This window comes from Chiloscyllium plagiosum, unplaced genomic scaffold (assembly GCF_037043375.1).
Source record: "Chiloscyllium plagiosum isolate Xiang-an unplaced genomic scaffold, Cpla_swu_hap1 HiC_scaffold_47, whole genome shotgun sequence".
Taxonomy (NCBI): domain Eukaryota; kingdom Metazoa; phylum Chordata; class Chondrichthyes; order Orectolobiformes; family Hemiscylliidae; genus Chiloscyllium; species Chiloscyllium plagiosum.
This window is the reverse complement of record NW_028270185.1, coordinates 1243995-1268002: the sequence shown is the minus strand read 5'-3', so window position 1 is coordinate 1268002 and position 24008 is coordinate 1243995. Positions and strand designations below refer to the sequence as shown.

At 46.6% G+C, this 24008-nt stretch overlaps 1 protein-coding gene across 4 annotated transcripts in view; it reads right to left on the bottom strand.

Moving 5' to 3' along the window:
- Positions 1 to 24008, bottom strand: part of LOC122542726 (leucine-rich repeat and fibronectin type III domain-containing protein 1-like protein) — a 293692-nt gene that overhangs the window by 6433 nt on the left and 263251 nt on the right. For 3 of the 4 annotated variants that reach the window (XR_015754685.1, XR_015754684.1, XR_015754686.1), the window contains 2 exons: positions 11814 to 11930; positions 626 to 974 (listed from right to left, as the gene is read on the bottom strand). Coding sequence is in view for 1 of the 4 variants with exons in the window: in XM_087983890.1 (XP_087840016.1) it covers positions 11863 to 11930 (68 nt within the window). In the remaining 3 variants the exon portion in view is untranslated. The remainder of the gene's footprint in view (positions 1 to 625; positions 975 to 11813; positions 11931 to 24008) is intronic. The other variant, XM_087983890.1, reaches the window with a different exon arrangement.

Sequence of the window (24008 nt, the reverse complement as noted above, 5' to 3'; positions counted from 1 at the left end):
TAAGATTGCAAATGGCACCATTTTTGGATTTGGAACTTTGCTTCTTTCGTTGTTTCTCACCTCACCACACCCCCTTCCCCCATGGCCCTTCCCCCAATCTCCCACCCCCTCTACATCCCCATGCCCCCTCCACTCCCTCCCCCAATAATTTGTGCCAAGTTCCATGTACTGTTACAAAAATACTTTCTTGTTTTCCTGCCAATGATTAATTGTTATGGAGACATCAGCCATCACACATATCCAATCAAAACATGGTAGATTAGCTTTACCAGAGCTAGGATGATAGAGATTATCTTCTAGCCACTTCAAACTGCCATGGGATAGGATGGTCTTGCATTTATTGTCACGTGTTCCTCAAAGTAGTCATCACATGCTGCGTGTTTCCCCAAATGGGAAAGAGCTGTCCTGAGCTCTGCCCCTTGAAAAGCTCCGGCTTTCAGCTCTAGACAACCATTGGCTGAGGTCATCCAAGGTAAGTGCAAGGCCAGGTTGTGGCTGAGTGACAGAGTGGGATACCCTGAAACCCATAGAGGGCAAGGACACTGATTGAAAATGGACAGTAGAGAAGAGAGGTGACGTTGTCAGAAAGCAGAAGCTATTATCAATTAAAAAAAAACAAACTTACCATTTCTGCCCAGTCCATCAATGTGTTAATGTAAAAGATGATTTCCATACTAAGAAATATAGTTAAGGATTCCCTTTAGACATTGTTGGTGCTGCTACAGGTATTGGATACAGCCAAAACATTGCAATGGTTTAAAGCACTAATCCAATTCAGTACGGTTTCTGCCCATGGTACTTGTGTATGAAGGGTCCAGTTCCTTTAAAGAGTGCACATCAAACTGAGATGGGATGGAATAAGTTGAAGATTTGGCAAGGGAATAGGAAGAACCAGGGTGGGAAAAGTGGTTTTCATTAATCTTGATTAGAAGTCAGTTTGTCCAATCCGGTTGTACAACATGACTTGAAAGTTTCTAGAAGAGAGGAAAATGGGACAGTTAATGTGAATTGCCGGCTCTGTCCAGTGTACAATCCCCTGGCAATAACAAATTAGGCAAATATGGAGTTTGACTCCATACAAAAAGATTGACATAAATTGGATTTGCCATGTACATCAGCCATTGGGTAAACGTTGGGAATGTCACAGATTGACTGAGTTGGATTGAGACTTACTTTTCATCCCTTGTTTGAATCCAGTGGGGTGGAAGCTCTCACTCTATTGGCTGTAGAAGTTTGTAAATCGAGTCTGAAGGATGTCTACCTATGTCCTAGTGTTTGTCAGTCTGTAACTCAGATTGCAGTGAATTTGGAGAGTTAACTGAGATCAACAAGGATGTCTGAATAAGGCTCTCCCAACCCTAATAATAAGACAGCTTTTGTGATGAGGTTGAGATAGTTTGTAAGACAGTCATAGAACTTGGAACATTAAATAGTACAGACAGTACAGGTCCTTTGGCCCATGATGTTGTGTTGAGCATTTACCTTCATCTAAGATCGACCTTACCTACACACCCCTCAATTTACTGCTGTCCATCTGCTTGTCCAGCAGTCACTTAAATGTCCTGAATGTCTCTGACTCTACTACCACTGCTGGCAGTGCCTTCCACTCACCCACCACTCTCTGAGTAAAGAACCTACCTCTGACATCTCCCCTGTACATTCCTCCAATCAACTTAAAATTGTGACCCTTCCTGACAGCCATTTCTGCCCTGGGGGAGAAGCCTCTGGCTATCTACTCTATCTATGCCTCTCATTACCTTGTACACCTCTATCAAGTCACCTCTCTTCCTTCTTCTCTCCAGTGTGAAAAGCCCAAGCTCACTTAACCTCTCTTCATAAGACAAGCCCTCCAATCCAGGCAGCATCCTGGTAATTCTCCTGTGCACCCTCTCTAAAGCATTTACATCCTTCCTATAATAAGGTAACCAGAACTGAACACAATATTCCAAGTGTGGTCTATCCAGGGTTTTATAGAACTGCAGCAAAACCTCGTGGCTCAATCTCCCTGTTAATGAAGGCCAAAACACCATACACCTTCTTAACAACCTTATCATCTTGGGTGGCAACCTTGAAGGATCCCAAGATCCCACTGCTCCTGACAAGAATCCTGTCTTTAACTCTGTATTGAGCATTCAAATTTGACCTTCCAAAATGAATCACTGCATTTATCCTGGTTGAACCATTTGCCACTCCTCAGCCCAGCTCTGCATCTTGACAATGTCTTGTTGTAGCCTGCAGCAGCCCTCGATACTATCTACAACACCAGCGACCTTTGTACCATCAGCAAACGTGCTAATCCCACCTTCCACTTCTTCATCCAAGTCATTTATAAAAACTACAAAGAGCAGAGGCCCAAGAACAGATCCCTGTGGGACCCCACTGGTCACCAACCTTTAGGTGGAATACTTTCCATCCACTACCACTCACTGCCTTCTTTCGGCCAGCCAATTCTATGTCCAGACAGCCACATTTCCCTGTATCCCATACCTTCTAACTTTCTGAATGAGCCTGCCATGAGGAACTTTATCAAATGCCTCACTGAAATCCATCTCCACCACATCCACTGTGCAACCTTCATCAACCTGTCTCCTCACATCCTCAAAGAACTCAATAAGGCTTGTGAGGCATGACCTGCCCCTCACAATGCCATGCTGACTATCTTTAAATTTACAATGTTTTCTCAATAGTCATAAATTCTATCTCTCAGAATACTTTCCAGTACCTTGCTGACCACCGACGTAAGACTGACTGTCCTGTAATTCCCAGGGATTTCCCTATTCCCTTTCTTGAACAGAGGAACAACATTTGCCTCCCTCCAATCATCGGTACTACTCCCTTGGACAATGAGGATCATCAGAGGCACAGCAATCTCATTCCTCACTTACTGTGGTAACCTTGGATATATCTGGTCTGGCCCTGGGGACTTTTCTATCTTGATGCTTCCCAGAGTTTCCAGCACATCCACTTCCTTAATACCAATCTGTACAAGCCTATTAACCTGGTCCACAGTGTTCCCACAATCAACAAGGTCCCTCTCTCTAGTGAATACTGAAGCAGAAAACTGTTTGGGCCTCCCCACCTCTTCAGATACCAGGCACAAGTTCCCTCCATATTCCGTGATCGGCCCTACCCTCCCTCTGATCATTTTCTTATTCCTCATGTAAGTGTAGAACGCCTTTGGGTTTTCCCTAATCCTTCTCACCAAGGCTTTTTTGTGCCCCCACCCCCCCACACCCCCTCATCCCCAGCTCTCCTCAGTCCATTTTTTGAGTTCTTTCCTAGCTACCCTGTAATTCTCTAAAGCTATGCCAGACCCTTGCTTCCTCAATCTTAAGTAAGCTTCCTTCTCCCTCTTGGTGAGAAGCTCCTCTTCTCTTGTTATCCAAGGCTCCTTCACCTTTCCATTCCTTGCCTGTCTCAATGGGACAAAGTTATCCAATACTCACAACAAGTGCTTCTTAAACTGCCTCCACATTTCTGTTGTGCATTTCCTGTAGAATGATTGATCACAATTTATACTCCACGGCTCCTGTCTAATAGCAGTATCATTTCCCCTCCCCCAATTAAATACCTTCTAGTACTGTCTGTTCCTATCCCTCTCCATGGAAATGGTAAAGGTGATCCAGTTGTGGCCACACTGAGAGATCTAACACCTGGCCTGGCTCATTGCCTAGCAGCAAATCCAATATGGCCTACCTGCTAGCTGACCTACCTACATGTTGAGTCAGATTTTAGATATTATCTTATGTGTGTATTCTAGAATCCCAGTTGAGTGCTATTTGTAATCTCAGCCTGGTCATTCTAATCTGTGAATAGATGGCTGTGAAGAATAATTCCGATTGTAGACAGGGTCCATACCTAAGGAAGTACACACACATTATACAGGAAAGTTCAGTAGTTGTTTCTTAGAATGAGAGGATTGAGGAGAGTGGATGTTTACATGGGTTTACATGGTGAAGAGGTAGCCACCTTCAACTAACGGGATTCTGAGAGGGGTTGTAGCTAGATGCTGTTTCATCTCCACTGGACATTCCAGAAGTCAGAACACATCCCAGAACCTGAGTTTGACCATTTTAAACTAATCTCAGGAAAGAATCCTTCACTCAGAAGGTTGTGATTCCTTGGAAAGCTCCGTCCTGGGGGGTTGTTAATGCTCAGTTGTTGAGTATAGATTGAAGGCTGTGATCAATAGATTTTTGACTTCAGGGGTAATTTTGAGAAGGAAAGTGGAATTGAGGTTAACAATCAGCTGTGATCTTATTAAATCGTGGATTCCTTCTGCTCCTCTGATGTTTTTTTCTATTCAAAGTTTGGGAGAAGATTTGTAGCTCAGGTGCTTGTTGTTGTGGTTCTGTTCGCTGAGCTGGGAATTTGTGTTGCAGACGTTTCATCCCCTGTCTAGGTGACATCCTCAGTGCTTGGGAGCCTCCTGTGAAGCGCTTCTGTGATCTTTCCTCTGGCATTTATAGTGGTTTATACCTGCCGCTTCCGGTTGTCAGTTCCAGCTGTCCGTTGTAGTGGCCGATATATTGGGTCCAGGTTGATGCGCTTATTGATTGAATCTGTGGATGAGTGCCATGCCTCTAGGAATTCCCTGGCTGTTCTCTGTTTGGCTTGTCCTATAATAGTAGTGTTGTCCCAGTCGAACTCATGTTGCTTGTCATCTGCGTGTGTGGCTACTAAGGATAGCTGGTCATGTCGTTTCGTGGTTAGTTGGTGTTCATGGATACAGATCGTTAGCTGTCTTCTTGTTTTTCCCATGTAGTGTCTTGTGCAGTCCTTGCATGGGATTTTGTACACTACATTGGTTTTGCTCATGCTGGGTATTGGGTCCTTTGTCCTGGTGAGTTGTTGTCTGAGAGTGGCTGTTGGTTTGTGTGCTGTTATGAGTCCTAGTGGTTGTAGTAGTCTGGCTGTCAGTTCAGAAATGTTTTTGATGTATGGTAGTGTGGCTAGCCCTTTGGGTTGCGGCATGTCCTCGTTCCGTTGTCTTTCCCTTAGGCATCTGTTGATGAAATTGCGCGGGAATCCGTTTTTGGCGAATACATTGTAGAGGTGTTCTTCCTTTTTTTGCAGTTCTGGTGTACTGCAGTGTGTTGTGGCCCTTTTGAACAGTGTCTTGATGCAACTTCTTTTGTGTGTGTTGGGGTGGTTGCTTTCGTAGTTCAGGACTTGGTCTGTGTGTGTGGCTTTCCTGTATACCTTTGTGGTGAATTCTCCGTTTGGTGTTCTCTGTACCATCACATCAAGGAATGGGAGTTGGTTGTCCTTTTCTTCTTCTCTAGTGAATCGGATTCCTGTGAGTGTGGCGTTGATGATCCGGTGTGTTTTTTCTATTTCTGTGTTTTTAATGATTACAAACATGTCATTGACATATCTGACCCAGAGTTTGGGTTGAATTTGCGGTAAGACTGTTTGTTCTAACCTTTGCATTACCACTTCTGCTATGAGTCCCGAGATGGGTGAGCCCATAGGTGTGCCGTTGATTTATTCATATATTTGGTTGTTGAATGTGAAGTGTGTTGTGAGGTACAGGTCCAGTAGTTTGAGTATGCCGTCTTTGTTGATAGTTTCCCCATCCTGTTGTCTGTTCTGTATGTCCAGCAGGTTGGCTATTGTTTCTCTGGCTAGGGTTTTGTCAATAGAGGTGAACAGTCCTGTTACATCGAATGACACTACGGTTTCTTCCTTGTCTATGTGTATATTTCTGATGATGTCCAAGAATTCCTGTGTTGATTGTATAGAGTGTCTGGATCCGCTGATCAGGTGTTTCAGTTTCTGCTGTAGTTCTTTAGCCAGTTTGTGTGATGGTGTCCCTGGTAGCGATACGATGGGTCTGAGTGGGATGTCTGGTTTGTGCACTTTAGTTTTTTTCTATTCTTATCCACCCTCACTCCATTCCAGCAATCACACATGATCACTGTTCAATAAGGTTTATTGGTCAAGAGCAGCAATTCGATCTGAATTTGTTTATTTACTCACAGGATCTGGGTGTCACTAGGTAACCCTGAATCTATGTCGACTCTAATTACCCAGAGGAGCAGTTAAACAGTCAACCACACAGCTCTTTGCTAGACCTGGTAAGGACAGCAGATTTCCTTCCCTAAGGACATTGGTGAACCATGTAGCTTTTTTTCCTGATAACTGACAATAGTTTCACAATCATCATTAGATCCTTAATTCCAGATTGAATTCACACTCTACCATCTTAGGGAAGTATGGTGGGTCAGTGGTCAGCATTACTGCCTCACAGCGCCAGCAACCTGGATTCAATTCCAGCCTCAGGTAAGTGTTTGTGTGGAGTTTTCACATTCTCCCTGTGGTTGTATGGGTTTGCTCCGGTTTCCTCCAACAGTCCAGAGATGTGCAGGCTAAGGTAGATTGGCCATGTTAAATTGCCCATAATGTCCAGGGATATATATGCTAGGTGGGTTAGCCATGGGAAATCCAGGGGGACTGGGATAGGGTAGGGATCGGGGTCTGGATGGGGATCCTCCTCAGAGAGTCAATATGGACTTGACGGGGTGAAGACCTGCTTCCACACTGATCTGATATAGTGGACTTAACTTGGGTCTCTGGAATAATAGGAGATAGTGAGGGCCGCAGATTCTGGAGATCAGAGTTGAGAGATTGTTTGTGGAAAAGCACAGCAGCATCCGAGAAGCTGGACAGTCGACCTTTCGGGCATAAACCCTTCCTCAGGAATGCAAGGGCTTATGCCCGAAAGATTGATTTGCCTCTCTGGAATAATAGTCTAGCCACTTGGTTAGTCCCCAGACAGTGACTTCTTTAACACTGTCTGTAAACCTCAGTCTAATGATTCAGCAGAAATTGAGTGAAAAACTGCAGAGTGAGTTTACTAATGGAGTCATTCAAAGAACTGCACTTTTCTTTTTAAGGAGTTTTATGTGTTTTATGGGTGCTGAAGTGAATGCAGTATTTATTGCTAATTAACTGCAGAATAGTAGGCTGAAGAATATCTGGTTGGACAAATCCTGAGCCTTGTCAACATCCAACATTAATGTGCCTTCACCTACGTCATCCTTTCTGTTTTAATCTGACTTGTTCAGTTGGAGAATTGAAAATATTCTGATGACATTCATGATTTGCAAAAAAAAACAGCTTGTGAAAAATGATATTACTGGCTACATACTGACCTTTCAGTCTAGCTGATAATTGGATTTTAATTGCTTGATCATATCATTATGATCAGGATTCGTCAGGATTATACTGCCTGTAATCTGCAGCAAAAATAACCTTGTTTGTAATTCATGGAAATGCACATTCCAGTAAATGCAATCATGGAGAAGCCACTGCATTCTCAGTGGCATTAACATCTCCCAGCCTGTGCAGGCCCATCCTAAACCCCCGGTCCCTCAGTCCTGTTCATGTTCCTGCTTCTCCTTGGCTGCTCTCTGTTTGGCTTGTGCGAGTCTGAAGGTTGAGGAAGGGCTGTTTATGGTGTGAACGTCTCATTGAAGCCTGAGATGTGCCAATGTGAACAACTTAACACTGCTGCCTCACAGCGCCAGGGACCCAGGTTCGATTCCCGCCTTGGGCAACTGTCTGTGTAGAGTTTGCCCATTCTCCCCTTGTCTGCATGGGTTTCCTCCCACAATCCAAAAGATGGGCAGGTCAGGTGAATTGGCTATGTTAAACTGCCCATAGTGTTCCGTGCATTAGTCAGAGGGCATGGGTCTGGGTGGGTTACTCTTCGGAGGGTCGGTGTGGACTGATTGGGCCGAAGGGCCTGTTTCCACACTGTAGGAAATCGAATCTAAACTTGGAATATCCAGGAATGAACAAGATCAGGAAATGGTTCCTGATGGCTCATGGGTCAAACCAACAATCTCAGGATTAAAAAAAAAACAACATGGATACCTCAGGCTCTGTAAGTATTGGATGGCCAACTCAACATTAACATATTCCTGATGATTTATCACATGACGTCTGACTCCAACAAATCCTGATGAAAAGCTTATGCCTGAAAGGCTGGCTTCTCAGATGCTGCCTTAATCTACTGTGTTTTTCGAGTGCCACACTTTTTGACTCTGACTCCAATTGACTGGCCAATCAAACCGATGGACCTGTCAAATTGACCAATCAAACTGACCAACCTGTCTAACCAATCAAGCTGACTGACCAATCAATTTGGCCAATTAAACTGATTGACCAGTCGAAATGAACTGTCAAATTGACTAATTACTCAAACAGACCAATCAAACTGATCAACCAGTCGGACACCCTGTTTCCTGTTTCTCATACTTAAAGAAAAATCAAAGAAAATGGGAAATATTATCAATTTTAATGTGCCAATTATTTACAATTAAAACATACAAGATTCTTAGGGGACTTAAGTGTTCGATGTGGAAGGGTTGTTTCCCCTTCTGAGAGAGTCTGGGTCCATCTCAGAATAAGGGATCGCACATTTAAGGAGGATATTTTTCTCTTCGATGGGAGTTAATCTGTGAGATTTTAATACCACAAAGAGCTGTTGAGGCTGACTCATTCAATATAGTCAAGTCTGAGATAGATTTTTAATCAGGAAGGCAATGAAGGGTTATGGGGAAAAGGCAGGAGAGTGGAGTTGAGGATCATCAGAATTACCACTGATAGGTGGAGCAGACTTGATGGGCTGAATGGCTTACTTTGCTCCTCCATTTTATGGACTAATCTCATGGCTCATGCCCACTGCAATATTGACAAGATTAATGTTTAGTTCCTGAAAATTCTGAGGCAATCCCAAGGTTGGAATTCGAGAGGGAGAGGTCTTGCTTAGTGTTGTATTGAGCAAGTGAGACAGGTCCCATTCCCTGTGCATAGGGAATCTGTCATTCTCATGGAAGCCCAGTGAGCTACCTCCACGCTCAGTACACCAAGCCAGAGGAAACAATAATGAATCAGCCTCAATCATCACTCATCATCTTGGAGATGGAGATTTTGTGAGCCTGCAGTCGTTCTGGTGTTTCTGAAGAGGGGCCACTGGACTGAAACATTAACTCTACTTTCTCTCCAATGATGCTGCCAGACCTGCTGAGTTTCTCCAGTGATTCCTGTTCTGTTTCAGATTTCCAGCATCTGCAGTTATTTTTTTATATGGAATCACTCTTTGTTATTTTCTACAGTTCAATCAATTGCTGACACATGAAGAGTTATAGCAAGGATATTATTAAACTCGAGAGGATTCAGAAAAGGATGTTACTGGGACTGAAGAGTTTGAATTATAAGCAAAGTCTGGCTAGGCAGTGACATTTTTCACCGGAGCGTAGGAAGTTAAAGGGTGACCTTGTAGAGGTTTATAACATCATCAGGAGTACTGATAAGGTGGATGGCAAGTACCTTTGCCCTAGGGTGGAGGATTTCAAGACTCAGGGGCATATTTTTAAGGTGAGAGGAGAAAGATTTAAAAAAGACATGAGGGGCAAATTGTTTACACAGAGGGTGGTTTGTGTGTGGACTGTAAGAGGGAGCGGCAGATGCTAGTACAGTTACAATGTTTAAAAGACATTTGGATAAGTACATGGGTAGGAAAGGTTTGGAGGGATATGGGCCAGGAGTAGGCAGGTGAGACTAGTTTAGTTTAAGATAATGGTCAACATGGGCTGGTTGGGCCGAAGTGTCTGTTTCCATACTGTATGACGCTATGAGTCTCACAGCGAGAGATCAAATACTGAGTAAAGCAAATTATGAGCAAGAGAGATGAGAGAAAAAAAGGATAAAGATCCTGGATTCAGGCTACCAGGGCAAGCGAGTCGGCAGGCAGACTCAAACCAGGCCTCTAGTCTCCCTGCCAGTGTCCACTGGATAGTGACCAGGAGATGGGGCTAGGGTGGGCTGGAGAGCTAGTAGACAGGATTGCGAGTTGAATTGTTGTCAGTGAATTGCTGCTCACAGCCCCCTGCAGCAGACACAATGAGTTGGCTGAGACCGAGCTCTCCCTTGGGCCAGGTTCATTACAACATCAGGTTGTGATGGCTCTGATGATTCCACCAGCACCAACTTGGAAATGAAGAGCCATTTTAATCAGGAAACCCTTGAACATTTTTCTTTGCAGTGAACAGGAAGCTCATGATCTGAAAACCATGAACAGCGCCAGTGAGAGGAACAAAAGCTAATGAAAAAAGACAGAATTAATTTTTCTCCCTTGTAAAACAGAATGTCATAACTCACGTCAGGTTAGAGAAAGCATGGGTTAATGAGTCAATTAAGGCAGACTCTGAAGTTGAGTTGCATGAAAAATAACTGCTTAAACCCAACTGAAACTTCTTTGTTAAAATAGCCATAAAACTATTTCCCATGTTGTTTCAAGGGAACGTGTCAGTATTGAATCAAGGCTAATTATAAGCCACTGTCTGGTTTAACTGTCTGTACAGTGAGCAGATTCACTACACTTCATGTGAAACTGACTCGTACGATTTATGGTCTCTTTTCAGCAATCCTCATTGGCAATTGACAGATCCACATGTTTTTATGGATGTGATGGGGTTAACCTTTTCCAAGAGATTACACAGAAGGGGTTATCTCCCTTCGCCTGGGAGTTCGAAGTGGAGATCGGCCCAAAATTAGACAGGAAACATATTCCCTCTCTTTGAGGGTCTTATGTGACATGGGTCAGGTTAATCTCAGCATATAGTACACTATATGTGGGCCTGGCATTTAATTCAGATCTATCAGCTTTAAAATGGCAGTCCGATTCAGGGAAAGGACACAGAGAATGATCCTAAATGAGGAGGTTTTTCAGTGATGGGATTAAAGATGATTGGACATCAACACAAACTGAGTGCCCACAGAATTGAGTGTGATTGAGAAAGGACAGTAACCATACCAATTTAGGCATGTCATTTTACACTACTGTGCTGTGACAGTGCTGTGACTTTAAAAGGCTACTTTGCCCTAGTTTTTTTAAGAGAGTTTGTAAGGCGGAGCTCAAGCTGGTTTGTGTAAACTGCTTGGGAGGCCTTGGGTTTATTTTAATGTGACCTGAATGGGTGTGGCCATCCCACAGATCAGGATTTCTGAGTGACATCAGAGATTATTGAGGTCTTAACAGAGTTAGAAGCTTCAGTGTAAGTCTCTTAGCTGCTACTCTCTCTGAACTTTCTCTTGATCCTTTCCTCCTGGACTGGAGAACTGCATGTGAGAATCTGCATCTGAATTTTCCTTTTTGCCAAGGGATATATTTATTTGATGTTACTGGATTGGAACAGTTAATTAGCAATAGTTACTGAATCTATTATTTGCTTAAGTTGTCAAATTTTTAAGTTATTCTAAATTCCTCTTTCTTTTGTTTGCATTTAAATAAATTGTGTTTTGCTTAACATTGAGTAGTTTGACCAATCACACTGCATTTGGAACACAGCACTTTACATCTAACTTTAAAATAAGAATAAGTCAGGGTCTATGCTACATTCTTAATACAATTCGATGGGGTCTGGTCTTGTCCATAACGGTGCAAATCCAATCATCCTTATTGTTACAGTGAATTTCTTTAAAACTATTCAGGGAAATAAATGTGAACGTTTAGGGACGACATTTATTGCCATTGACTGCCTTCTTGAGCGACTGCTGTCTGTGTGGTGTAGGCACAGCCACAATGCTGTTAGGGATGGACCAGGATTTGACCTTGCAATTGTTGGGGGTTAAGGAATTGCCATTAAAAGGGGGCAGAATCTGAAGCTCAGAGGGCGACAAAAGGTTCACCAATCTCCTAATGTAGTGAGGGGAGACCGAGGAAGGGAAATACCTGAGGAAATACATTAAAAAGTCCTGAGCTGCAAAGCAGGTTATAGTCTCTCTAACATCATCGCTGTTACCTCAGGAACATTCTGACGGTGTTAGTCTCTGCTGTGCAAATGGATGGCATCAAAGTTTAACATCGGTCCGTTCCACTGGTTCCATTGTGTGTTCTGCAGTCTGCTTGACCTGGCGTTCTGGAACAGATCAAAGGTCAGTCAGAGGTTTGAATATCAATCAGACAAACAAAAACAACCAACTGGTACATTAAATGAGGTTAAAAAACAACAATTCTGGTATTTCCTTCCTTGTGGTTTCTCCCTGCTCAGCATTGCCTTGTGCTGAGGTGGGGTATCTTGGGAACATGACCAATGTCCTTGCTTCAGGTCAGAAGTCACATGACACCAAGTTGTAGTCCAACAGGTGAAGGAACAATGCTCACAAAGCTTGTGATTTCAATTAAACCTTTTGGACTATAACTTGATGTTGTGTGACTTCTTCTTTGTTCACCCTAGTCCAACACAAGCACCTCCACATGATGGTTTCCTTCAGGTGTCGGTTTTAACAGGCTGTTCAACTACAGGAGCATCACAGCAGGTTTGATTGATCCTGGCAGCCACTTTGTAACATGATCATTGGATATTGATTGGAGCAGTGTCTGTGGTCTCTGTGATGTGCACATTAGGGTGGATTGGCATTGGGAAATGCAGGGTTACAGGGATAGGGTGACATTGGATCCACGTGGGATGCTCTTCAGAGGGTTGGTGTGGACTCAATGGGCCAAATGGCCTGCTGACACACTGTGGGGATTTGAGGAGTGAGAATTGAAGAAGAGGGAAAAGGGAAGTGCAAGGAGATCAAATCAATGAAAGAGAGAAGGTTGCAGGGTAGACAGTAGGATAGACAGGGTAGACAGGGTAGACAGGGTAGATCAGGGTGGACGGGGTAGACAGGGTAGATCAGGGTGGACGGGGTGGATCAGGGTGGACGGGGTGGATCAGGGTAAACAGGGTAGATCAGGGTAGACAGTAGGGTAGACAGGGTGGATCAGGGTAGACAGGGTAGATCAGGGTAGACAGTAGGGTAGATAGGGTAGATCAGGGTAGACAGTAGGGTAGACAGGGTAGATCAGGGTAGACAGGGTGATTCATTCCTGAAGAAGGGCTCATGCCCGAAACGTCGATTCTCCTGCTCCTTGGATGCTGCCTGACCTGCTGTGCTTTTCCAGCAACACATTTTTAGGGTAGACAGGTAGACAGGGTAGATCAGGGTAGATCAGGGTAGACAGGGTAGATCAGGGTAGACAGAATAGACAGGGTAGATCAGAGTGGACAGGGTAGACAGTGTAGATCAGGGTAGATGGGGTAGATAGGGTAGATCAGGGTAGACAGGGTAGATCAGGGTAGACAGGGTAGATCAATGTAGACAAGGTAGATCAGGGGAGACAGGGTAGATCAGGGTAGACGGGGTACACGGGGTAGACAGGGTAGATCAGGGTAGATCAGGGTAGACTGGGTAGACGGGGTAGACGGGGTAGATCAGGGGAGACAGGGTAGATCAGGGTAGATGGGGTACATGGGGTAGACAGGGTAGATCAGGGTATATCAGAGTAGACAGGGTAAACAGGGTAGATCAGGGTGGACAGGGTAGACAGTGTAGATCAGGGTAGATGGGGTAGACAGGGTAGATCAGGGTATATCAGAGTAGACAGGGTAGACAGGGTAGACAGGGTAGATCAGGGTAGACAGGTAGACAGGGTAGATCAGGGTAGACAGGGTAGATCAGGGTAGACAAGGTAGATCAGGGGAGACAGGGTAGATCAGGGTAGACGGGGTACACGGGGTAGACAGGGTAGATCAGGGTAGATCAGGGTGGACAAGGTAGATCAGGGGAGACAGGGTAGATCAGGGTAGACGGGGTACACGGGGTAGACAGGATAGATCAGGGTAGATCAGGGTAGACAGGATAGACGGGGTAGACAGGGTAGACAGGGTAGACAGGATAGATCAGGATAGATCAGGGTAGATGGGGTATATGGGGTAGACAGGGTAGATCAGGGTATATCAGAGTAGACAGGGTAGACTGGGTAGATCGGGGTAGATCAGGGTAGACAGGGTAGACTGGGTAGTTCAGGGGAGACAGGGTAGATCAGGGTAGACGGTGTAGATCAGGATAGATCAAGGTAGACAGGGTAGACAGGGTAAATCAGGGGAGACAGGGTAGATCAGGGTAGATCAGGGTAGATCAGGGTAGATCAGGTTAGATCAGGGTATATCAGGGTAGATCAGGGAATATCAGAGTAGATCATGGGAGACAGGGTAAACAGGGTAGATCAGCGTAGATCAGGATAGATCAGGGTCGATCAGGGTGGACAGGGTATATCAGGGTAGATCAGGGTAGATCAGGGTATATCAGGGTAGACAGGGTTTATCAGGGTAGACAGGGTAGACAGGGTAGACAGGGTCGATCAGGGTCGATCAGGGTCGATCAGGGTAGACAGGGTAGATCAGGGTAGATCAGGGTAGACAGGGTAGACAGAGTAGATCAGGGTAGATCAGGGTATATCAGGGAAGATAGGGTAGACAGGGTAGATCAGGGTAGACAGTGTAGATCAGGGTCGATCAGGGTAGATCAGGGTAGATCAGGGTAGACAGGGTAGATCAGGGTATATCAGGGAAGATAGGGTAGACAGGGTAGATCAGGGTAGATCAGAGTAGACAGGGTAGATCAGGGTAGATCAGGGTAGACAGTGTAGATCAGGGTAGATCAGGGTAGATCAGGGTAGATCAGGGTAGATCAGGGTTTTAGATTAGATTAGATTACTTACAGTGTGGAAACAGGCCCTTCGGCCCAACAAGTCCACACCGCCCCGCCGAAGCGAAACCCACCCATACCCCTACATTTACCCCTTACCTAACACTACGGGCAATTTACCATGGCCAATTCACCTGACCTGCACATCTTTGGACTGTGGGAGGAAACCGGAGCACCCGGAGGAAACCCATGCAGACACGGGGAGAACGTGCAAACTCCACACAGTCAGTCGCCTGAGGCGGGAATTGAACCCGGGTCTCTGGCGCTGTGAGGCAGCAGTGCTAACCACTGTGCCACCGTGCAGCCCACAGGGTAGACAGGGTAGATCAGGGTAGACAGGGTAGATCAGGATAGACAGGATAGATCAGGGTAGACAGGGTAGATCAGGGTAGACAGGGTAGATCAGGGTATATCAGGGAAGATAGGGTAGACAGGATAGATCAGGGTAGACAGGGTAGATCAGGGTCGATCAGGGTAGATCAGGGTAGATCAGGGTATATCAGGGTAGATCAGGGTAGATCAGGGTAGATCAGGGTATATCAGGGTAGATCAGGGTAGACAGGGTAGATCAGGATAGACAGGGTAGATCAGGATAGATCAGGGTAGATCAGGGTTGACAGGGTAGACAGGGTAGATCAGGGTAGATCAGGGTAGATCAGGGTGGACAGGGTAGATCAGGGTAGATCAGGGTAGACAAGGTAGATCAGGGTAGATCAGGGTAGACAGGGTAGATCAGGGTAGATCAGGGTAGACAGGGTAGATCAGGATGGACAGGGTAGATCAGGGTATATCAGGGTAGACAGGGTAGATCAGGGTATATCAGGGTAGACAGGGTAGACAGGGTAGATCAGGGTAGATCAGGGTAGATCAGGGTGGACAAGGTAGATCAGGGTGGACAAGGTAGATCACGGGAGACAGGGTAGATCAGGGTAGACGGGGTACACGGGGTAGACAGGGCAGATCAGGGTAGATCAGGGTAGACAGGGTAGACGGGGTAGACAGGGTAGATCAGGGGAGACAGGGTAGATCAGGGTAGATGGGGTACATGGAGTAGACAGGGTAGATCAGGGTATATCAGAGTAGACAGGGTAGACAGGGTACATCAGGGTGGACAGGGTAGACAGTGTAGATCAGGGTAGATGGGGTAGATCAGGGTAGATCAGGGTAGATCAGGGTAGACAGGGTAGATCAGGGTAGATTAGGGTAGACAAGGTAGATCAGGGGAGACAGGGTAGATCAGGGTAGACGGGGTACACGGGGTAGACAGGGTAGATCAGGGTAGATCAGGGTGGACAAGGTAGATCAGGGGAGACAGGGTAGATCAGGGTAGACGGGGTACACGGCGTAGACAGGGTAGACAGGGTAGATCAGGGTAGATCAGGTTACATCAGGGTAGATGGGGTACATGGGGTAGACAGGGTAGATCAGGGTAGACAGGGTAGATCAGGGTATATCAGAGTAAACAGGGTAGACAGGGTAGATCGGGGTAGATCAGGGTAGACAGGGTAGATCAGGGTAGATCAGGGGAGACAGGGTAGATCAGGGTAGACAGTGTAGATCAGGGTAGATCAGGGTAGACAGGGTAGACAGGGTAGATCAGGGTAGACAGGGTAGACAGGGTAGATCAGGGTAGATCAGGGTAGACAGGGTATATCAGGGTATATCAGGGTATATCAGAGTAGATCATGGGAGACAGGGTAGATCAGGGTAGACAGGGTAAACAGGGTAGATCAGGGTAGATCAGCGTAGATCAGGATAGATCAGGGTAGACAGGGTGGACAGGGTATATCAGGGTAGATCAGGGTAGACAGGGTAGATCAGGGTATATCAGGGTAGACAGGGTTTATCAGGGTAGACAGGGTAGACAGGGTAGACAGGGTAGATTAGGGTAGACAGGATGGATCAGGATAGACAGGGTATATCAGGGTAGACAGGGTAGACAGGGTAGATCAGGATAGACAGGGTAGATCAGGGTCGATCAGGGTAGATCATGGTAGATCAGGGTAGACAGGGTAGATCAGGGTATATCAGGGTAGACAGGCTAGATCAGGGTAGATCAGGGTATATCAGGGTAGACAGGGTTTATCAGGGTAGACAGGGTAGACAGGGTAGACAGGGTAGATTAGGGTAGACAGGATGGATCAGGATAGACAGGGTATATCAGGGTAGACAGGGTAGACAGGGTAGATCAGGATAGACAGGGTAGATCAGGGTCGATCAGGGTAGATCATGGTAGATCAGGATAGACAGGGTAGATCAGGGTAGACAGGGTAGATCATAGGAGGATAGGATAGACAGGGTAGATCAGGGTAGACAGTGTAGATCAGGGTCGATCAGGGTAGATCAGGGTATATCAGGGTAGATCAGGGTAGACAGGGTAGATCAGGATAGACAGGGTAGATCAGGGTAGATCAGGGTATATCAGGGTAGACAGGGTAGATCAGGGTAGACAGGGTAGATCAGGATAGACAGGGTAGATCAGGGTAGACAGGGTAGATCAGGGTATATCAGGGAAGATAGGGTAGACAGGATAGATCAGGGTAGACAGGGTAGATCAGGGTCGATCAGGGTAGATCAGGGTATATCAGGGTAGATCAGGGTAGATCAGGGTAGACAGGGTAGATCAGGGTAGATCAGGGTAGACAGGGTAGATCAGGGTATATCAGGGAAGATAGGGTAGACAGGATAGATCAGGGTAGACAGGGTAGATCAGGGTCGATCAGGGTAGATCAGGGTATATCAGGGTAGATCAGGGTAGATCAGGGTAGACAGGGTAGATCAGGGTAGACAGGGTAGATCAGGGTTGACAGGGTAGACAGGGTAGATCAGGGTAGATCAGGGTAGATCAGGGTAGACAGGGTAGACAGGGTAGATCAGGGTTGACAGGGTAGACAGGGTAGATCAGGGTAGATCAGGGTAGATCAGGGTGGACAGGGTAGATCAGGGTAGATCAGGGTAGACAGGGTAGATCAGGGTAGATCAGGGTTGACAGGGTAGACAGGGTAGATCAGGGTAGATCAGGGTAGATCAGGGTGGACAGGGTAGATCAGGGTAGATCAGGGTAGATCAGGGTAGACAGGGTTTATCAGGGTAGACAGGGTAGACAGGGTAGATTAGGGTAGACAGGATGGATCAGGATAGACAGGGTAGATCAGGGTCGATCAGGGTAGATCATGGTAGATCAGGGTAGACAGGATAGATCAGGGTATATCAGGGTAGACAGGCTAGATCAGGGTATATCAGGGTAGACAGGGTAGACAGGGTAGATCAGGCTAGACAGGGTAGATCAGGATAGACAGGGTAGATCAGGGTAGACAGGGTAGACGGGGTACACGGGGTAGACAGGGTAGATCAGGGTAGATCAGGGTAGACAGGGTAGACGGGGTAGACAGGGTAGACAGGGTAGATCAGGGTAGATCAGGTTAGATCAGGGTAGATGGGGTACATGGGGTAGACAGGGTAGATCAGGGTAGACAGGGTAGATCAGGGTATATCAGAGTAAACAGGGTAGACAGGGTAGATCGGGGTAGATCAGGGTAGACAGGGTAGACAGGGTAGATCAGGGGAGACAGGGTAGATCAGGGTGGACAGTGTAGATCAGGGTAGATCAGGGTATATCAGGGTAGACAGGGTAGATCAGGGTAAATCAGGGTAGATCAGGGTGGACAGGGTAGATCAGGGTAGACTGGGTATATCAGGGTAGACAGGGTAGATCAGGGTATATCAGGGTAGACAGGCTAGATCAGGGTATATCAGGGAGACAGGGTAGATCAGGGTAGACAGGGTAGATCAGGGTAGACAGGGTAGATCAGGGTAGACAGTATAGATCAGGGTCGATCAGGGTAGATCAGGGTAGACAGGGTAGATCAGGGTAGACAGGGTAGATCAGGGTATATCAGGGAAGATAGGGTAGACAGGATAGATCAGGGTAGACAGGGTAGATCAGGGTCGATCAGGGTAGATCAGGGTATATCAGGGTAGATCAGGGTAGACAGGGTAGATCAGGATAGACAGGGTAGATCAGGGTAGATCAGGGTAGATCAGGGTAGACAGGGTAGATCAGGGTAGACAGGGTAGATCAGGGTATATCAGGGAAGATAGGGTAGACAGGATAGATCAGGGTAGACAGGGTAGATCAGGGTCGATCAGGGTAGATCAGGGTATATCAGGGTAGATCAGGGTAGATCAGGGTAGACAGGGTAGATCAGGATAGACAGGGTAGATCAGGGTAGACAGGGTAGATCAGGGTATATCAGGGAAGATAGGGTAGACAGGATAGATCAGGGTAGATAGTGTAGATCAGGGTCGATCAGGGTAGATCAGGGTATATCAGGGTAGATCAGGGTAGATCAGGGTAGATCAGGGTAGACAGAGTAGATCAGGGTATATCAGGGAAGATAGGGTAGACAGGATAGATCAGGGTAGACAGGGTAGATCAGGGTATATCAGGGTATATCAGGGTAGATCAGGGTATATCAGGGTATATCAGGGTAGACAGGGTAGACAGGGTAGATCAGGGAAGATCAGGGTATATCAGAGTAGATCATGGGAGACAGGGTAGATCAGGGTAGATCAGGGTAGACAGGGTAGATCAGGGTGGACAGTGTAGATCAGGGTAGATCAGGGTAGATCAGGGTAGACTGGGTAGATCAGGATGGACAGGGTAGACGGGGTAGACAGGGTAGATCAGGGGAGACAGGGTAGATCAGGGTAGATGGGGTACATGGGGTAGACAGGGTAGATCAGGGTATATCAGAGTAGACAGGGTAGATCAGGGAGGACAGGGTAGACAGTGTAGATCAGGGTAGATGGGGTAGACAGGGTAGATCAGGGTAGACAGGCAGACAGGGTAGATCAGGGTAGACAGGGTAGATCAGGGTAGATCAGGGTAGACAAGGTAGATCAGGGGAGACAGGGTAGATCAGGGTAGACGGGGTACACGGGGTAGACAGGGTAGATCAGGGTAGATCAGGGTGGACAAGGTAGATCAGGGGAGACAGGGTAGATCAGGGTAGACGGGGTACACGGGTAGACAGGGTAGATCAGGGTAGATCAGGGTAGACAGGGTAGACAGGGTAGACAGGGTAGATCAGGGTAGATCAGGTTAGATCAGGGTAGATCAGGGTATATCAGGGTAGATCAGGGTAGATCAGGGTAGATCAGGGTAGACAGAGTAGATCAGGGTATATCAGGGAAGATAGGGTAGACAGGATAGATCAGGGTAGACAGGGTAGATCAGTGTCGATCAGGGTAGATCAGGGTATATCAGGGTAGATCAGGGTAGATCAGGGTAGACAGGGTAGATCAGGGTAGATCAGGGTATATCAGGGTAGATCAGGGTAGACAGGGTAGATCAGGATAGACAGGGTAGATCAGGATAGATCAGGGTATATCAGGGTAGACAGGGTAGACAGGGTAGATCAGGGTTGACAGGGTAGACAGGGTAGATCAGGGTGGACAGTGTAGATCAGGGTAGACAGGGTAGATCAGGGTAGACAGGGTTTATCAGGGTAGACAGGGTAGATCAGGATAGACAGGGTAGATCAGGGTCGATCAGGGTAGACAGGGTAGATCAGGGTATATCAGGGTAGACAGGCTAGATCAGGGTAGATCAGGGTCGATCAGGGTAGACAGGGTAGACAGGGTAGATCAGGGTAGACAGGGTAGATCAGGATAGACAGGGTAGATCAGGGTAGACAGGGTAGACGGGGTACACGGGGTAGACAGGGTAGATCAGGGTAGACAGGGTAGACGGGGTAGACAGGGTAGACAGGATAGATCAGGGTAGATCAGGTTAGATCAGGGTAGATGGGGTACATGGGGTAGACAGGGTAGATCAGGGTAGACAGGGTAGATCAGGGTGGACAGTGTAGATCAGGGTAGATCAGGGTATATCAGGGTAGACAGGGTAGACAGGGTAGATCGGGGTAGATCAGGGTAGACAGGGTAGACAGGGTAGATCAGGGGAGACAGGGTAGATCAGGGTGGACAGTGTAGATCAGGGTAGATCAGGGTAGATCAGGGTAGACTGGGTAGATCAGGATGGACAGTGTATACGGGGTAGACAGGGTAGATCAGGGGAGACAGGGTAGATCAGGGTAGATGGGGTACATGGGGTAGACAGGGTAGATCAGGGTATATCAGAGTAGACAGGGTAGACAGGGTAGATCAGGGAGGACAGGGTAGACAGTGTACATCAGGGTAGATGGGGTAGACAGGGTAGATCAGGGTAGACAGGCAGACAGGGTAGATCAGGGTAGACAGGGTAGATCAGGGTAGATCAGGGTAGACAAGGTAGATCAGGGGAGACAGGGTAGATCAGGGTAGACGGGGTACACGGGGTAGACAGGGTAGATCAGGGTAGATCAGGGTGGACAAGGTAGATCAGGGGAGACAGGGTAGATCAGGGTAGACGGGGTACACGGGTAGACAGGGTAGATCAGGGTAGATCAGGGTAGACAGGGTAGACGGGGTAGACAGGGTAGACAGGGTAGATCAGGGTAGATCAGGTTAGATCAGGGTAGATGGGGTACATGGGGTAGACAGGGTAGATCAGGGTAGACAGGGTAGATCAGGGTATATCAGAGTAAACAGGGTAGACAGGGTAGATCGGGGTAGATCAGGGTAGACAGGGTAGATCAGGGTATATCAGGGTATATCAGGGTAGATCAGGGTATATCAGGGTATATCAGGGTAGACAGGGTAGACAGGGTAGATCAGGGAAGATCAGGGTATATCAGAGTAGATCATGGGAGACAGGGTAGATCAGGGTAGATCAGGGTAGACAGGGTAGATCAGGGTGGACAGTGTAGATCAGGGTAGATCAGGGTAGATCAGGGTAGACTGGGTAGATCAGGATGGACAGGGTAGACGGGGTAGACAGGGTAGATCAGGGGAGACAGGGTAGATCAGGGTAGATGGGGTACATGGGGTAGACAGGGTAGATCAGGGTATATCAGAGTAGACAGGGTAGATCAGGGAGGACAGGGTAGACAGTGTAGATCAGGGTAGATGGGGTAGACAGGGTAGATCAGGGTAGACAGGCAGACAGGGTAGATCAGGGTAGACAGGGTAGATCAGGGTAGATCAGGGTAGACAAGGTAGATCAGGGGAGACAGGGTAGATCAGGGTAGACGGGGTACACGGGGTAGACAGGGTAGATCAGGGTAGATCAGGGTGGACAAGGTAGATCAGGGGAGACAGGGTAGATCAGGGTAGACGGGGTACACGGGTAGACAGGGTAGATCAGGGTAGATCAGGGTAGACAGGGTAGACAGGGTAGACAGGGTAGATCAGGGTAGATCAGGTTAGATCAGGGTAGATGGGGTACATGGGGTAGACAGGGTAGATCAGGGTAGACAGGGTAGATCAGGGTATATCAGAGTAAACAGGGTAGACAGGGTAGATCGGGGTAGATCAGGGTAGACAGGGTAGATCAGGGTATATCAGGGTATATCAGGGTAGATCAGGGTATATCAGGGTATATCAGGGTAGACAGGGTAGACAGGGTAGATCAGGGAAGATCAGGGTATATCAGAGTAGATCATGGGAGACAGGGTAGATCAGGGTAGATCAGGGTAGACAGGGTAAACAGGGTAGATCAGGGTAGATCAGGGTAGATCAGGGTAGACAGGGTAGATCAGGGTAGATCAGGGTAGATCAGGGTAGACAGGGTAGATCAGTAGGATTCCTTGGGCCAGGAGCAGAGTGGATATAGGGACAATGATCAGAGGCCAATGAGTTAAATTTCTGTTGAGGACTTTCTTGATTTTTCTCAATAATTTGAGGAAAAGTCCAGAAAAATGATAAACTCCATTTGCAATATTTTATCTTGCCAAATTTCTGCAAAGTTTAGGGAGCAGTGCTGTGGGAGCGAACTGGGAGATTGCTTGTGGAAGTTTAATTTTAGACAGAGGGAGTACGATTATTAAGAAATGACGAGAGAGAGAGACAAGAGAAAGACTGATAGCTAGTTCTCTTGATCTCTGAGTTAGAGGAGTGGAAATAAATTTGAGATTTCTGAAAGAGCATATATGGACTCTGAGGGGAATTTCACATAAAATTGTTATTTGTTAAAGACAAAATATCCAGAGGAAGTAAAAGATAAGGTCACATTACAAGCTGTGAGTGATCTGTCCCAATAGCAAAACTTATCAGAAACACATGTAAAATCTGAGCTTGTTTATAGTCTGGCCTTGCGAATCTGATATCTGAAAATTGGATGTAATTTGCCCCCTGTACTGATCAAATTTAGATAACAGCTCGTATTGAGGAGCAGATGTCAGCAATGGGTGACACCAACTGGGTGAAGTTTAATTCATTTCTCTGTTCCTGCTGACTTGAGTTAGCAGGAGCTTTTAATTAACTTTCACGCAAAGTAGGGCAAAGCACAGAATTAGAAACCAGAAAAGCTGGAAAGGGAGAATAACCTCAGGATTTGTCCCTCTGACAGACTTCGGTCCAATTCAGTCTATTTTCTCCATCAGGCACTGCCTCTTTGATGGTCACTCACTCTTCAGCTTGAGCTGTTGGCAGCTCCTTCCACAGTCAATCCCAGCATCTTCCAGACTTCACTGTTCCATGACTTTCCTTCCGAGATCCCACCTTCCAGTGTGTGTGTTAACGTAAGCACCTCCAAAATTGGTATCAGTCTCCTAGCTTGCACTACCCATTAACAATCAGTCTTCACTCAGACCTTTGTCAGACCTTTATCCCAGGAGAAAGTGAGGACTGCAGATACTGGAGATCAGAGTCGAGAGTGTGGTATTGGAAAAACACAGCAGGTCAGGCAGCATCCGAGGAGCAGGAGAGTCGATGTTTCGAGCATCTTTATCCAAATCAACTTGGAATTCTCATCAGTTCCTATGCATCTGTGACCCCAGCCCCATCTCTGTAATCTCCTCCAACCTCACAACCTCAGAGATATCTGCATTCTGCCTCTTAGAACATATAGAACATAGAACATTACAGCAGTGCAGGCCCTTCGGCCCTCGATGTTGTGCTGCCCTGTCATACCAATCTGAAGCCCATCCCATCTACACTATTCCATGTACGTCCATATGCTTGTCCAATGACGACTTAAATGTACTTAAAGTTGGCGAATCTACTACCGTTGCAGGCAAAGCATTCCATACCCTTACTACTCTCTGAGTAAAGAAACTATCTCTGACATATGTCCTATATCTATCACCCCTCAATTTAAAGGCATGCCCCCTCATGCTCACCGTCACCATACTTGGAAAAATGCTCTCCCTGTCTACCCTATCTAAACCCCTTGTCAGCCTGATTTCCTTCATGTCAACATTAAGAGCTTTGCCTTCACGAGCAACACGGGAACATACTCCCAAAATCTCTCCACCTCTCTTTTTCCTCATTTTAGATCCTCCTCAAGACTCATCGCATGAACGAGTCATTCATCATTTGCCTCACGGAGGCAATATCTGTCTGGGAAATATCTTTGG